At 35.9% G+C, this 13,670-nt stretch overlaps 2 protein-coding genes across 15 annotated transcripts; one reads left to right on the top strand and one right to left on the bottom strand.

Moving 5' to 3' along the window:
* On the top strand, positions 1-8,696 carry LOC104884495 (probable inactive poly [ADP-ribose] polymerase SRO1). 14 transcript variants are annotated; one of them, XR_007275765.2, is made up of 10 exons: positions 1-1,150; positions 1,276-1,517; positions 1,650-1,786; positions 2,355-2,457; positions 4,129-4,193; positions 4,307-4,471; positions 4,590-4,634; positions 6,052-6,287; positions 8,253-8,327; positions 8,490-8,696. XR_007275765.2 is itself a non-coding variant. In XM_057394302.1 (6 exons), the coding sequence occupies exons 1-4, from the start codon at positions 72-74 to the stop codon at positions 2,454-2,456; spliced, it is 1,560 nt and encodes a 519-aa protein (XP_057250285.1). In that variant the 5' UTR covers positions 1-71; the 3' UTR covers position 2,457; positions 4,590-4,634; positions 6,052-8,696. The 14 variants fall into 14 exon arrangements, 3 of the variants coding, with proteins under 3 accessions (XP_057250285.1, XP_057250262.1, XP_057250229.1); XR_007275762.2 differs by having other exon boundaries at positions 8,480-8,696; XR_007275763.2 differs by lacking the exon at positions 8,253-8,327 and having other exon boundaries at positions 8,480-8,696.
* A 3,524-nt stretch (positions 8,697-12,220) lies between these two features.
* Positions 12,221-12,712, bottom strand: LOC104884501 (cuscuta receptor 1-like). Its single transcript, XM_010669160.1, has one exon. The coding sequence runs from the start codon at positions 12,710-12,712 to the stop codon at positions 12,221-12,223; it is 492 nt and encodes a 163-aa protein (XP_010667462.1).
* Between the last annotated feature and the right edge of the window lie 958 nt (positions 12,713-13,670).

The raw sequence follows: 13,670 nt of genomic DNA, 5'->3' as shown, positions 1-13,670 counted from the left end.
CTCTCTCCTGAAAGTTTTGTTCGAGACTCTGAATTTGTCAAACTGTATAAAAAATTTATATTGATTCAGCAATGGAGCAATTTGTTGGAGCAAGTTCAGGTTTTGGGCCTGTAAATACGAGCAATCAAAAAAACGTTTCTTCTTCTGAAACTGAAAAAACCGTTTCGAAAGAATGGAGTGGTTACAGAAACTGCGTTTCGAGCCAATCAATGGTTCACAACTACGAGAATTTCAAGCGCAGCGACGTGCCAGAGAGGTTGATGGAGTGGTGTGGTGGCGCGTGGGTTGAATTGTCCGGTGACGCGCTCTCACGCGCGAGATCGGCGTTTTTAGACCGCGTGCCGATGGTGGAGATTGAAGTGGAAGGTAACGTTTGTATTTTTGATTTTTATCGGATGTTAAAGGTTGAAGTTGGAAGTAGTGGATTGCAAAGATCTATTGCATGGATTGATTTTAAAGGAAATTGCTTTTTTCCGAAATTCTTTGTTGATGAATCTTTACTTGATGATGATAATGATGTTGATGATGAAGAAGATGATGATGATGATGAACATAGTAGTAATAATAATAATAATGCTAATATTCCAAAGATTGAGATAGAGATTAAAATTGATAATGTTGGTAATGATACTAATAATAACAAAGATAAGAATAAGAATGATGTTGGTATTATTGATGGTAAGAGAAAGAGGGTTTGTGATGAAGAAGATACTGCTGATAGTTCTTGTAACAGTAAAACTGGGGATAGGAGTCGAAAACGGCCCCGTTTTGAGCGTGTACAGAAGGTTAGTTGGCCAAATTCTAGGTTGGTGCCTGAAGAGGAGAGAGCATTTGTGTTTGTGAAGAATTTGTTTATGAATGGGATGAAGGTGGTTGATCCTGGAGTTGAAATTACTGCGATTCGTCAGTTTGTTCGTACAGGGCCTATTGAAAAAGCGCGGTGGGCAGCTTTTCATACTCAAATGGAGAGTATACAGGATGATGTTGGCCGTGAGGGTCGGCCCAAGTTTGTGTTTGCTTGGCATGGGGCGTCGAAGAAGGGAGTCTTTGACATTTTTGCTCATGGTTTTGGGGTACCAAGTGATGCTTCTGGTTCACAGGCTCGTGGTGTTGGTGTTTATTTGTCTCCTGGTCGTTTGCCACATTTTAGGTTATATTCTAGTTTCATTTCTTTTAATGTTTTTCTGCTGAGTTTTTGTTTTGATTTGTGGAATTCATGTATTTCTTTATGTGATTGTCTAGTGCTCATTTATAGTTGATGGATTTGTTCTTCAGTGATGCATTTGCTCAGGCCGATGATGATGGCGAAAAGCATCTTGTATTGTGCCGGGTTCTCTTGGGCAATGTGGAGAAAGTTGATGTTGGGTCGCAGCAGTGTTATCCATCTAGTGTTGCTTTCGACAGTGGGGTGGATAATATTGTGAACCCTAAATGGTATGTGGTTTGGACCACCAATATGAATACCCACATACTCCCTGAGTGTGTTGTGAGCTACAAGTGCTCTGATCGCAAACAAGGTGAGTGGAGGTGTCCCTACATGGTCCTTGTTGAAGGGAATGTCAGTGTGGGTTTGTTGTCTTGGCAGACATGTGCATGGCAGAAAACATTAGTATTGCTGTAGTGAAAACCGTTCCTTGTCTTTGTTTTAGGAACCAAGCAGGGAGATGACCTGATGAAGTGGATGCCTGATGGACCAATTCCAGCAAAGTTATTTTTTTCCAAGTTGGGGGATTTGGTTCCTACTGCCAAATTTGAACAACTGAAGGCTATTTGCATGAGATTTAAGGTATCTTGGTAACATCTGTAATTGTCTGGTATTATTATGCATGGATAAACAAAACGTGCTGTATGGATCATTTGCTGTAGTTGATTTTCAATGATATACTTGTCTGGTTATGTCAAAATCAGGCAAAAGCTTTGATTGTAGACTGTTTTGGCTTAATTGAAGTCGTAAAGTTGCTGCTAACAACGTTACGTGCATGGACAAATATTACACTGGCTATATCTTAGCTTTTACAAGTATTGGTGCCTGCTGTTTTCAAGAATATCATTTTGTTAATACATGCTTAGTTGCTTGCAACTATTGACATACTAGTAACCAAGGATGTCTTGGCCTAGTGGTTAAGATTGAGGTGCTGTGAATCACAGGTTCGAATCCCCCCTCCCCTTATTTGTACTTTGTACCGCCTTCGTGGCTCATATGGATCAAAAAAAAAAAATAAAAAAATTGACATACTAGTACAATTTCTTTCCCCAAATATATTTTGCAGCATGGAGCAGTTTATGCGAGGAATAATATATGAGTCTTTGGGTTGAATTTTTTTCTAAGTGCAGTTTCCTCTGATTTCTTTCAGGCTGGGAACATGACCAAAGATTTGTTCATCAAGCAATTAAGATCAATTATTGGGAATGACATGCTGCGTTCTGCTTTGGCAGGGATCCAAGGCTCAAAATGAGGTTTATACAGTTTAATTTGGAAATATTGAGAACTATTCCTTTCTCGTTCTGTTCTAAATATGTTCGAAAGAATTTTTCTTTTTAAAGACCAGTTATGTCAATAGAGTTAGTAGGGGAACACATGATATTCTAGTTTCTAGGAAAGAAAAGAAGAAAAGGTGGGTGGGGGGAGGTTAGTTTTCTTATGCAGTTTCTTAGCTGTTGTTATCATATCATATAGTTTCACAAATGTAATAGATGTTCTTATATTTTAGCAAGAAACATTCCCCTTGGTTTTGGGAGTAAGCCATTATTTTGTTATGTAGTTATCATTTATTGTTACATTTGGAATATTATTACTTAGTCTTTCCATCTGCTAGGTTGGATATACTTGTAAAGGCTTATTGCGAGCAGCTGGGAATGGATAGTCATATAAGGAAACCATGTAGTTTCTAAGTATCATTTCATGAATGTTGTAGGCAGTTCTTTCTTTTTCTGAGCTATGTTTCTCGCTCTGCTTCTCGTAAGTTTCAATACTGTTTCCGGGTTCAATGGTATAAATGAAGTGGATTCTTCAAACTTAGAAGAATCCAAGATCTATTATGATGCGTATCTCAATCAGACTCTGTTAGTACCTCCATTCTCATATAATTGTCACTTTCATGTTTCAAGGTTTAACTTTGACCGTTAATTTTAGTCAGGTAAGTTGTCTAATATTGTATAAGAAAGCTGTCTGAGGAAAGCATTTGAAAGGCTTATGTAACTGTTGGCACCTTCATTCTTAGGATGGCTGTTCTCTTAAGTTATGATGCCTATTCTGTAATTCAAGCAACTGTTGAAGTAGTCCAGTACTTCTCATAATTGTTATACTTGCAATTCTTGACCTATGCCGATCACTCCTGAATATAAAGATCCACGACATAGTAATTTCATGTTAGTCTGCTTGACGTGACATGTGACCATATCAACTAATGGAACTGAAGAAGTTTGTTGCTTTTGCATTGGATGTCACACTACATGATCTAGATGCACCTACATGTAGAAGTGCAGCTGTCAAGGAAATTTGTTGTATATTTGTCAAACATTTTGAGAAGAAATGCATTGTTTATAATGAGGGAAGGGGGTGATAAACTTATTGTTTGAGATGGGAGAATATTATATGATATTACAGTTATTTTATGTGTTTTTCCGTTCCAAGGAATTGGATTATTATCCCTGTCATTTATTGTTGATTTTAAATATGTAGAAAGTGTCATTGCCATGTGAATTACACCAGTCCAACCTTACAAGGTTCAAGTTGTTGATGAAGTTCATCAAGCAAGCATTGTCAACCCTTAAGAGGGTTGATATCCAAGTTAACTTTTCAAGGGTTATAGCGAGCAGTGTGATGTTCGCTGAGAATTTTTGTATCAATGACAACTGCAATAAGAACATTATTGCGATCTAGTTTTTTAGTTACTTGAATGGAAAGGTACACGATTACCCTTATGTGAAGTCATAAGTACTATCTCTTCAGCAGCTCTTGTTATCGTGCCAAACCCTTTTTATCTTAAGCCTTGGCTTTCTTTTATGCAATCAGAAGCTACGTAAGCACCCTTTAAGGAGGAGGTTTTCCCCTCTTATCGGGGGTGTTTTCTTGACTAGGATGTATTGTATAATCTGAAACTCTTTGCATGTTTTTCTTTATGTTAGCACTTCGTCAGATTCCAGCAGGCTCTAGGAGGAACAGATAATGAATGTTCAGTTTCCCGGTTGTAGTGAGTGTTTGTTGTTTATTCTCCTGTGGCTCTTTTATACTTCAATAAAGATGGGTTGTTTTTGGTATGAACTTTAAATAATCTATTATATTTATTGGCTTCTTTGCTTCTAGGCTCATTGCTGTTATGTGTTTGAGAGCAAAAATAAGCTAGCTGATAGGGCTAGGTCTTGGAGGAATAGATGAGATTTTAGCTGGTATTTGGCACTGGAGTTTTCTGCTGGTTACACTTATTCTCTGAGGACTGTTGCTTCCTGGAAAAAGCGGCAGAGGAACACAGTTAGAACTTTGATTTTCTATGCTTTATATTCATTTATTGATCATTCCCCTTTTTTTAGTCTAGGGTTCCTAACTAGTTTTTTCTTTTTTCCTTTCAATATCACAACATCCGACGAAGAATTGCGCTGCTGGAGATGTCAAAACTGTTTCCTTTTTTCAAGTGGTAGATTTCGCTTCATCTCTTTTAAGAAATGCAACTATTGTGATCTGTATGTTGTTTGGGTAGGTGATGTAGGTATCATAATTGCTTTGGTTCATTCTGATTACTATGACTTCCTTTTGGCTTGTAGTTATGCTCGGCTTTTATTTAGTTGAAGCTTAATGTAGACTTGGTATATAATCTTTGCCTTTCTGTGCTCTAATGGTTCTGTTAATAGATCTCTTTCCTTTTCTGAAACACGACATGTCTATAGTTGTTGCAATAGCATCTGCTCCTTACAGGTACTTGTCGTGCAAGTTTGCAGGAACTGCATTAGAAGTTAACTCATGATTTTGAAGGTTGTACTTTGAATTTTGATATAAGTTCATGAAATATCCTGTTTAGATTCTGTGTCTTCAGTTTGAAAGAGCTTGAGTTTTTGGAACTCTTTGCCAGTATGCAGAACAGTTTCTGAATGGCAAATGTACTCTAGGTTGTGTTGTTCTTTCGTCCTTCTTGTGATCAAGTGCTCGGTTGGATGTTGCCGGCAAATATGTGTTTATTTTCTGATTAAACGTTATAGTGGTTTTCTTGCCATCAAGATATTACCATAAATAATTGTATATCATCTGGAAAGAGATCTTATATTTTTGAGGGAGATTCACTCCATTAACCCCAACTTTGAATCGTTTGCAACCATTTTAATGAATGAATGAACTTGGCACTAAAAAAATTTAGAGAGTTGCTACTTTGTACACCCAGCAACAGAAGCTACATTGGACATTTTAGATTGCATTGATGTAGCTATTGTCAGGAGTATAAAGTGGGGAACTTTGTGTTCTTGGGTGTAGAGTGTATATCTTATAGTGCGAAGTTCATGTTAATTGTTGGAGAGGACCAAAGTTTATTGGGGACTTCCCCTTACCTTTACAGCTATAAAATTGCATGAGCTCATCTCCACTTGTTCTGCTTCTTTAGCAGCAGTCGTGATTGACCTTCTGTTTTTGAAGACATATGTTGCAACAAATAACCAGCAAAGGCCTATTTTGCGGTTTACCTACGCAAGAAGGGCAGCTAAGTAATCTTCACAAAGTGATTATTACTTTCTCTATTAATAATCATTATCCAATCGTGGAAATAGATTAGGATAATAATTGAAAATGACTTCAAAGTAACTTTTGTAATAGAGAAAGCCCTAATATATTAAAACTAGACCTCTACAAAGGACCTGAAAATGGCTGTTCACATATTGACTGGAGCTCGGTATATGATCATTCTGGAATCTGGAATTTCTGAGAGCCCGCAGACAAGCCTTTGGTTTTCTTTTTATTTTTTTAAAAGAAGCTTTGTTAGGCTGAAAAAGGTTATTGGATTTTATTTTTTCGGTTTCAATTATACTACTATCAGTGTTCCATTGACATAATTCTTGTTCTGTATATAGGTTCTAACAGGGCCGAAGAATGCATTAGAGAGGAGCATAACGTTGACTGTATAGTGGAACACAACAGAAGTTTCATATGCTGAAGATTAGCTGTGTTTCTTCCTTTATTACAGGTGAAACTACATTTTACGGACTAGGCATTGAGATTATCTGCATATAAGGGCGATAAATAAGAATACAGAAGCTTGGGGATTGAGAGCTATTTGGAGAATATCCTTGTGGATGCCATGTATGAGGTATAACATGATCAATTGCTTCATGTCTTTATCGTTTTGTGAGTAAATGCTTCTGGTGCTTTGCAGAATCTGTCATAAAGAATCCTTTTTTTATGGGAGGGTAATGTAATCATCAATTTGTTTTTTGAACACTTCCATTTTTTTTTTTGTTCAGATTAGTTTGAACACTTCTATTTGGTAACATAAAATAAACAGAGGCACCGTGCCAAACATAGAATTTTCAAAAGATAACAATCTAATACTTTCATTTTTGTCATGGTGCCACTGTGGTAAAGGTGGAAGTCTTGCAAAGTATGTTGAGACACTGTTTGGGTATAAAATCATAGAGATTTTTGCTTCCTAGCTTTTGGTAGTTTATATTCTCTGCCCACTTTTAGTTCTTTCCTAGCTTTTGTTGTTATCTTGTATTCTGGGTAGGTCTTCAGTTTGTGTACCATGTCTTACCTGACAAGGAATTTTGCTATCTTAGGACCGTTATATTTACGGCTGCCGTTCACCGGGGCTTTGGTGCCAGTTGTGAGTGCGAAAGAATTACTTTCTGACTTTAAAAGCTTTAGATGTTTTAAGTTATGGGAAAAGTAGGGAGGTGAGCAAGTTTAATGACATTACGTAGACTCTTAGAGTAAGGCTATGTGCAGTTCACCTTATTTTTGCTTATTTCAAATCAGATCAGAAAAAATAAGTTCACATCAGATCAGTTCAGATCATGCTTATATTTAAAAATCATTATTACTATTAAATATCTTTCATTACATATTAGTAAAAATTATAAAATTGAATATTAATAAAGTATTCATTGAGACGAATCAAACAAGACCCCACATGACTATATTTTTTCTTATACATTGAGAAAAATCTAAAAGATAAGATCTTGTAAATCAAATCAGATCAGTTCAGATCAGAAAAAATAAGTTAGATTAGATAAGTTTAGATCAGAAAATTTCAGGTGAACTAAACATAGCCTAAGAGTACTAACATCTTGGTGATCATTGAGCATGGTTTGCTTCTCCAAGTTCTCATGGTATTGAAGAAGTTCTAACAGTGGGGAGCTTTGATGGAGTATAACTTGATCTTTGGGAGTTCTGACATTGTGTTTTGTTTAGGTTTAATAATTTAGACGAAAAACTCTATTGGGAGTTCGGACATTGTGTTTTGTTTAGGTGTAATAATTTAGAGGGAATACTCTGAATACAATGGTTATTGATGGTCAATGCTTACAGTGATTTTGGATATTGATTGTTCAGTGTTTGTTTCCTAGCTGTTGCTTGCTTCTACTCCAAATCATTATGGCCTTTTTTAAGTATTATGAGTACATGACACCTCAAAAAGATATCTAGGGAATTTCTCACAACTAAGAACTTCTCAAAATATCACGTGGATCCAAAATGTAGGCTGGTGAGATCACGCCCCCCCCCCCCCCCCCCTTGACGTTTGTGTGTTGGGGATACTTAAAAAGGTATAAAAGCTGTTCGTTTGCTAGAAAAGGAAGGGGGGAGAGAGAGATGGTTGGGAAGGAAGTGAATAATGAAGTAGAAGTGGTTATCGTAAGCGAGGCAAATAGATGGGAGTTGAGATTTGACGAGAGAATATGGGCATAAAGGAATGTTGAGCAATAACTGGGATCACGACAAATGAGGACTTCCCATTACACTAGCTACTTCCGAGAACTGGAAGAGATAATAATGACCCAACGATACTGTTAAGTAAGATGATACTCATGATTTGAACTATGGATTATGAAGAGATTGGGTGTGATGAGTATGAAGAAATACTCTTGAAGATGCTTGCATAGTTTACGTAGCATAAGCTGTGTACCTATATGGCCTTATTCTTTCCGTTTGATAGCAACATTGCTTATGTAAGAGCTAAATATGAAAGATCATCGAGTTTTAATATTGTGGCGTTACATTATAAAAACCAATGATTAAGTACTGTCATTTCATTCACGCTATTATTTTCTTTCAGTTTCACATTAACTCGTCTATTGAGGAAATGAGTTTACCTCATGCTTTCTCAAGAATGTGTGATCATATTTTTTTGGTAAGTTTATCTTGTAATAAGTGTCTTCCTTATTTGATTGCATTTAGTGAGTAGTGACTGAAATATTTGCTTAGAATTATTTGGAATTGTTTTATGACTTAAATGATCACTTTCAAGTATTTTTTTGGCTTATACATGCACTTGTATAAAAGCTCCCTGCAGAAAAAAGGTTCCACCTTTCAAAAATGCACTTATGGATCTCTTTAGTTGATGATCAGGATCCTGTTGGTTGATGCAACCTCTCTCATGTACTCCATTATTTTAGGTTCTTTTGATTTAGACTGAAAGTATTATAGTAGTACTTTTTACCTGTTAAAGCAACATTGAAGACTAATAAGAACTTTACCTACCGGGGAATTCTACATTGAATGTTTATGTATGTACACAAGAATAAACTAGATTGGAAGCTATCACCGCGATATTCACTTTTGAAGGGAGCACAATGAATTGATTCAAGGTGCATCTCACTTGATGAGGAATGAGTTGATAAAAATGACGATGATGATTTCTTTGTAAACAGAAAAACTTTCAGGAACTTCCCGGGAGCCTTTAGTGCCCAGAAGAGAAGCTCATTTTCTTTTTCAGGGTAATGCGGTGCGTAAAATAGAGCTGGCCTGTTAAAAGTCTGGCGGTTTTATGGGCTTTCAGTGACATGATTCTCGGCACCAGAGCTTCAGACACTAGCTTAAAGCAATATGCTATTTTGAGGTGAGAAAGGTGAGGGAGAACGGTGGGGAAACTATTGATGATCTTCTTTTTCTTGTACATTAAAAGTTTCTTCACTTTCAACCATTCCTTTAGTTATTGCAAATCATTCAACGTCAATGAAGGAAAGTGGGCTGTAGGAGCAGCCTTACAATCATCGGTATTCATTGCTTTAAGGCCATGCAGTTCAAGAGATCTCAGAACAGGCAGTCGATATAAGAGTAGGAGTTGCTGATATCTTTTACAACAACTGATGCGTATCGAAACAAGATCAGGATACCCCAACTTGGCAACCTCACTCCCCTCCACTTCTCACTCTTTAGGTGTTTGAGCAATCGGTAGATTATACACACCACTACCATGTGTATGGTGCATGTTGGTCAAAATAGAAAAACATATATCCACTTCCAGTGGACGCCCAGCCATTAGGTTTGTTATTTATTTAGAGTTCTCGCTGTTCTCTAAGGAAGTTGAGTGAGAAGAAGTAAGAAGTCCAAATTATTGGAGCTAGGCCTTTCAAGCAACCACATTCAGCAGTGACATCGAAATGTGAGATTTAAGCCTTTTCCTTCGCATTTGCTTGTTAATAGGAGGTGAACTAAGAGGCAGGATGCCCTCGCTTTTTCGGGCGGGGTAGGTTGGGCAGGCTAGGGATATTTGTACAGTGTTGTGAATTCAAGACAGAAAAAGGGCCGCTTATTCAGATAAGCTTGTTATGAAGTGATTTAAGTATTGAATTATTTCTCAAGGAAGAAGGGTCTCAGATTAGGGTCAATTGATAAGTTGGAACAACTTTGTAAGTATATCTTTGATAGAAATCGAAAGGGTCAAAATAAAACAAGTTTCAAATACCAAAGGAAAATCATTTGTTGGAATTCATAAAACCTTTTCGATGTTTTAAATATTAAAAGAAGAACAAGTTCAATATAGTGGATATAAAGGCAAATTAACGTAACTTTAATTTTTAATAAAAAATGTCAAGAATAAACCGACTTTTGTGTAGTTTTTTAAAAATAAGTCAGGCACTTGATTATTCTGGAATAAGCTAACTTTGATATCAATTAAACTTTTTACGGGTCAAATGACTTGTAACCCAAGCCAATTTTTTTCTTTTTGCAATGTTTAGATTAATTTTCCTTGCTTCTCTTCTTATCCTTTTCATGGATGGCACCATCAACCATGGTTGATTGGCTGTCACCTCTCTTTCCCTCCAGCAAAAAAACCCCATCCTCGCAACGTTTTGTAGTCTCCTAACAATCTCCCATCCAAAATCCTCTCATTCTCAATCTTCCTCTCTTACAAACTCACCACTTCACCATGGGAGAACAAATTAGACCGTGCGCCACAATGCAGGCCCACATGACCACGATGATAGCCATCGCAACCTCCATATAACTTCGTTATGATCGTAACCGCATCACATGACAATCCATCATCCTTTGGAAGCTCACTAAGGAAGACATAAGTCATGGGGTGCCCACGCACTGCCTCATAGGCCACTCCCATTTCGTCGACGACGTGATGCTTTACTCTAGTGGCCTATACGCGCTATTTGGTGGCTGGGGTGTTGGTGGATGGCGGTGTTGGCAGTGATAGGAGGACTGAGGAGATATAGGGGAATTGGAGGAGGGAACTAAGTAGGAAGGAAAGGTGGTGGTAGTGGGCGGTGAGGAGAGGGAAAGGATATATATGTGTATTTTTTTCATACAATTAAAATTAATAAATAAGCGAATGAGACAGTGATACATGGACATTAAAGAGGTTAATAATAGGTCGTGACTTGTTAAAAATAGATAGGTATTAATGTTAGTTTATTTTAGGATAATCAAATGACTGATTTATTTTTAAAATAGCGCGCAAATGTTGACTTATTCTTGACTACATCCAATTATAATGTAGTTTAATTTCGTTAAAATGTTTATTCATAAACCTTTTGAATTTTAGAGTTGAACATTTTGAATTGTGAAGAATTTGCAAATGTTTATTCATAACTAGCAGATGTTCTTAAGTTCTTCATAATGTTCGTTTCAGTATAATGTTATGTTCAATCACTAAACATTTTCAATGACAATTTGAATTTTAGAGATATATTGTTTTTAAACACCTTGCATATGTTAATTCTTAACTCACAAAATTCATTCTTGCTCACAAATATTCATTCAAGTACTATAAGTGATGTGCATGACTGTTTAAATTTTGAGTTTTAGGTCAAATAGACATTTTCATTGAAAAACTTGCAAACGTTCATTTGTAGTTCGCAAGAGTTCATTCAAAAACCATGTTTATTTAATTGATTCTGATTCTCTATTGTTTTAAATTATTTTGAATTCGTAAATTTGATCCTTCGGTTAAATGATATCCTATCACAAACTTTTAACATATCAAAATTGTTAACTTTACGCCCCATTGGAAAGAGAACCCTCTATAATTTGCAATTATAAATGAAACAATTTGATGTGGAAGATGCTCAAAATATTGCATGACTTCATTACTATTTGCACCAATTTCATCTAATCTATTAGCACAAAAATTGTCTTGAAGAATACGATAGTTTAGCGTACTGGATAATTTTTACATTCCAAAGTTGTAAGCACAGTTTTAAAGTCATGGTTAATCAAACCAACAAAACTTTGGGAATTTTAGTCAATGGTTACAATCATGTAACTACTCACCTTTGCTATTGAGATTTGGATAGCTTTAAGTCTTGAACAATATGTTTTGGTTTTCGACAACAGGTATATCAAAAATTCTCCTTTATCATTGCCACAAATGCTATTATCCAATTGATTTCATTATCTCTAATCATTGAACCAAATCTAAATTTTGTAAAAGAAGCCAAGTATTACGACATTGTAAAAGAGGATGATGAACCCGAATAAATAAAAATAATTCATTTCTAATTTAGCCGGTTTCAATTAGCATATAAAGGATAAATTTCTAATCCTAACCTTAATAGAATTGTAAATTGTTTTAAAGGACATCTTAGGAATAAGATTAGTTAATTCTAAAGTATAACTAGGATAGGTGATAGGTGATAGGTAATATCTCTACATATCAAAACATGAAAATGTGGGTGAGCTCGTCCCAAATATGGTTACCTACCATTTGTTATATATATATATATATATATATATATTGGGTCAGACCGTCTGACCAATACTTACTGTCAGACGGGCTGAGCCCAATACTCAGATAGCCTTAGCAAGAGAACGCAAACTTACACCAGATACCATGAAGGTCACATAAAAGGTTTCCATGTCGATCCAGTCTCTATCTTCAACCTTGTCTTGGGATGCACTTCTATCTGTGATGGAGGGCGGTTCAGATGTAGTGCAGTTCTTGGATAAAGGAGATCCACAAAGGAAAGGATTTCCTTGGTAGCTGCTGGCATCAAAAGTTGTGAAGTGGACTCCATACGGTATGCTACTGGATAGGTTGTTGTAGCTGACATTGAACACCTGTAGAGTGTCCAGTGTGGTGAGCGTAGTCGGAATGCTTCCATTTAGATGGTTGTATGATAAATCCAAGCTCTCAATGCTCTGGAGACCTGAAAGACTTGCAGGTATACGTCCCCACAACTTATTATGAGATAAATTCAAGACGTGCAGGTTTGTCAAGTTACCTAGCTCATGTGGTATCCAACTGGTGAGTACATTGCACGAAAGATCTATCCCTGTCATTCTAAAGAGAGCGTCTTCTCTATAAATGTAATTCATGTTCTTTGTCGTAAACTCCACCTGTTCGGTATATGAACTTGATGATGAACTGAAATCTGTATTTTCTTCAGTTAGTTCTTTATTTCTTTCAGTTGGTGTTTTATATGTTTCAGTTGGTGTTTAAAAATACTTGAAACCAACTGAAAAAAAAGACTAACTGAAAAAAAAATGAAGACTACCTGAAAAAAAATGAAGACTACCTGAAAAAAAATAAAGACTACCTGAAAAAAATGACCTAAGTTACTTTCAGTTAGACCTAAGTTACTTTCAGTTAGACCTAAGTTACTTTCATTTAGAGGTAACTTACTTTCATTTAAACTAACTGGAAAAAAAAAGAAGACTAACTGAAAAAATATGAAGACTACCTGAAAAAAAATGAAGACTACCTGAAACTCAAGTAAAGTGGTCCGACGGGCTGATTGTGTCGGACGAGTCGGACACAATACGAACTCTATATATATACTCTATATCAATTTAATTAGAGGTGTGGTTAGATATAATTCATGTTCACTTTTGGTAGTTAGGGTTTGCAATTGTCGAGCAAAACAAAAACCAATTTGCTAATTTATTAATTAATTTTATTTAACAATCTACATATGAAATAAAATTAGGGAATACTTAACAACTTAGGTGTGATTGATTATGTGGATGGTGAAAAAAGGAAAAATATATTTATCGATATTGTGTCAATTTATTTTTGTAGGAAGCTTTAATTTTAAGGTTAACTTCTATTGAGCAATAATTGTATTTTTTTCATTAGTGTTAGATGTATATCTTCACTTAATGACAGATATATTTATCGATATTGTGTCAATTTATTTTTGTAGGAAGCTTTAATTTTAAGGTTAACTTCTATTGAGCAATAATTGTATTTTTTTCATTAGTGTTAGATGTATATCTTCACTTAATGACAGTATGCCAC

The sequence above is a fragment of the Beta vulgaris genome, chromosome 1 (assembly GCF_026745355.1).
Source record: "Beta vulgaris subsp. vulgaris cultivar EL10 chromosome 1, EL10.2, whole genome shotgun sequence".
Taxonomy (NCBI): Eukaryota; Viridiplantae; Streptophyta; class Magnoliopsida; order Caryophyllales; family Amaranthaceae; genus Beta; species Beta vulgaris.
This window is presented reverse-complemented; position numbering and strand designations above follow the sequence as displayed.

Excerpts from the sequence above, each read along its gene's own strand:
- LOC104884501 (XM_010669160.1), bottom strand. The coding sequence starts at position 12,712 with ATGACAGGGATAGATCTTTCGTGCAATGTACTCACCAGTTGGATACCA.
- LOC104884495 (XM_057394279.1), top strand. The coding sequence starts at position 72 with ATGGAGCAATTTGTTGGAGCAAGTTCAGGTTTTGGGCCTGTAAATACG. Across the intron at positions 1,151-1,275 it reads GGTCGTTTGCCACATTTTAG|TGATGCATTTGCTCAGGCCG; the intron begins GTTATATTCTAG and ends TTTGTTCTTCAG. Across the intron at positions 1,787-2,354 it reads CTATTTGCATGAGATTTAAG|GCTGGGAACATGACCAAAGA; the intron begins GTATCTTGGTAA and ends GATTTCTTTCAG.